At 76.2% G+C, this 407-nt stretch overlaps 1 protein-coding gene across 1 annotated transcript in view; it reads left to right on the top strand.

Moving 5' to 3' along the window:
- The first annotated feature begins 191 nt into the window (after window positions 1-191).
- The window catches only part of RB1 (retinoblastoma 1), a 78,927-nt gene continuing 78,711 nt past the window's right edge, over window positions 192-407 (top strand). Inside the window, exon 1 of the mRNA XM_010583382.1 lies at window positions 192-295. Coding sequence (XP_010581684.1) covers window positions 192-295 — 104 coding nt within the window. The remainder of the gene's footprint in view (window positions 296-407) is intronic.

Below are 407 nucleotides of genomic sequence, written 5' to 3'. Positions count from 1 at the left end.
GGTCGCCGTTCCTCGCCGGTGGGTGGGGTGGGGGAGCGGCAGCCGGCCCGGAAGTGACGGCAGAGCGGTTGGCGGTGACGCAGTTTTCCCGCGGTTTAGGGCGGCGGGGAGCGAGAAGAGGAGAGCGGAGCGTTTGAGGGCGGCGGGGCCTCCGAACGGCGGCGGGGCCTAACGCCCGCCCGGGGGCCTCTATGCCGCCCAAGCCCCCCCGCGGGGCGGCGGCGGCCGCCGCCGTCAGGAACCAACGCGTCAGCCCTGACGGCGGCTCCGCTCCCGTCCCCACCGCCCCCACACGGTAAAACGTCCCCGTCCCGGGCCGGGACCGTCTTTGGGGGGGGGGTGAGGGGTGTGTGGCAGGCCCGGGGTGCGCTGCTGGGGGTCTCTGAGGCACCTGGGGATGGGGGGGG

The sequence above is a fragment of the Haliaeetus leucocephalus genome, unplaced genomic scaffold, assembly GCF_000737465.1.
Source record: "Haliaeetus leucocephalus isolate CR32 unplaced genomic scaffold, Haliaeetus_leucocephalus-4.0 Scaffold897, whole genome shotgun sequence".
In the NCBI taxonomy this organism is placed as follows: domain Eukaryota; kingdom Metazoa; phylum Chordata; class Aves; order Accipitriformes; family Accipitridae; genus Haliaeetus; species Haliaeetus leucocephalus.
This window is presented reverse-complemented; position numbering and strand designations above follow the sequence as displayed.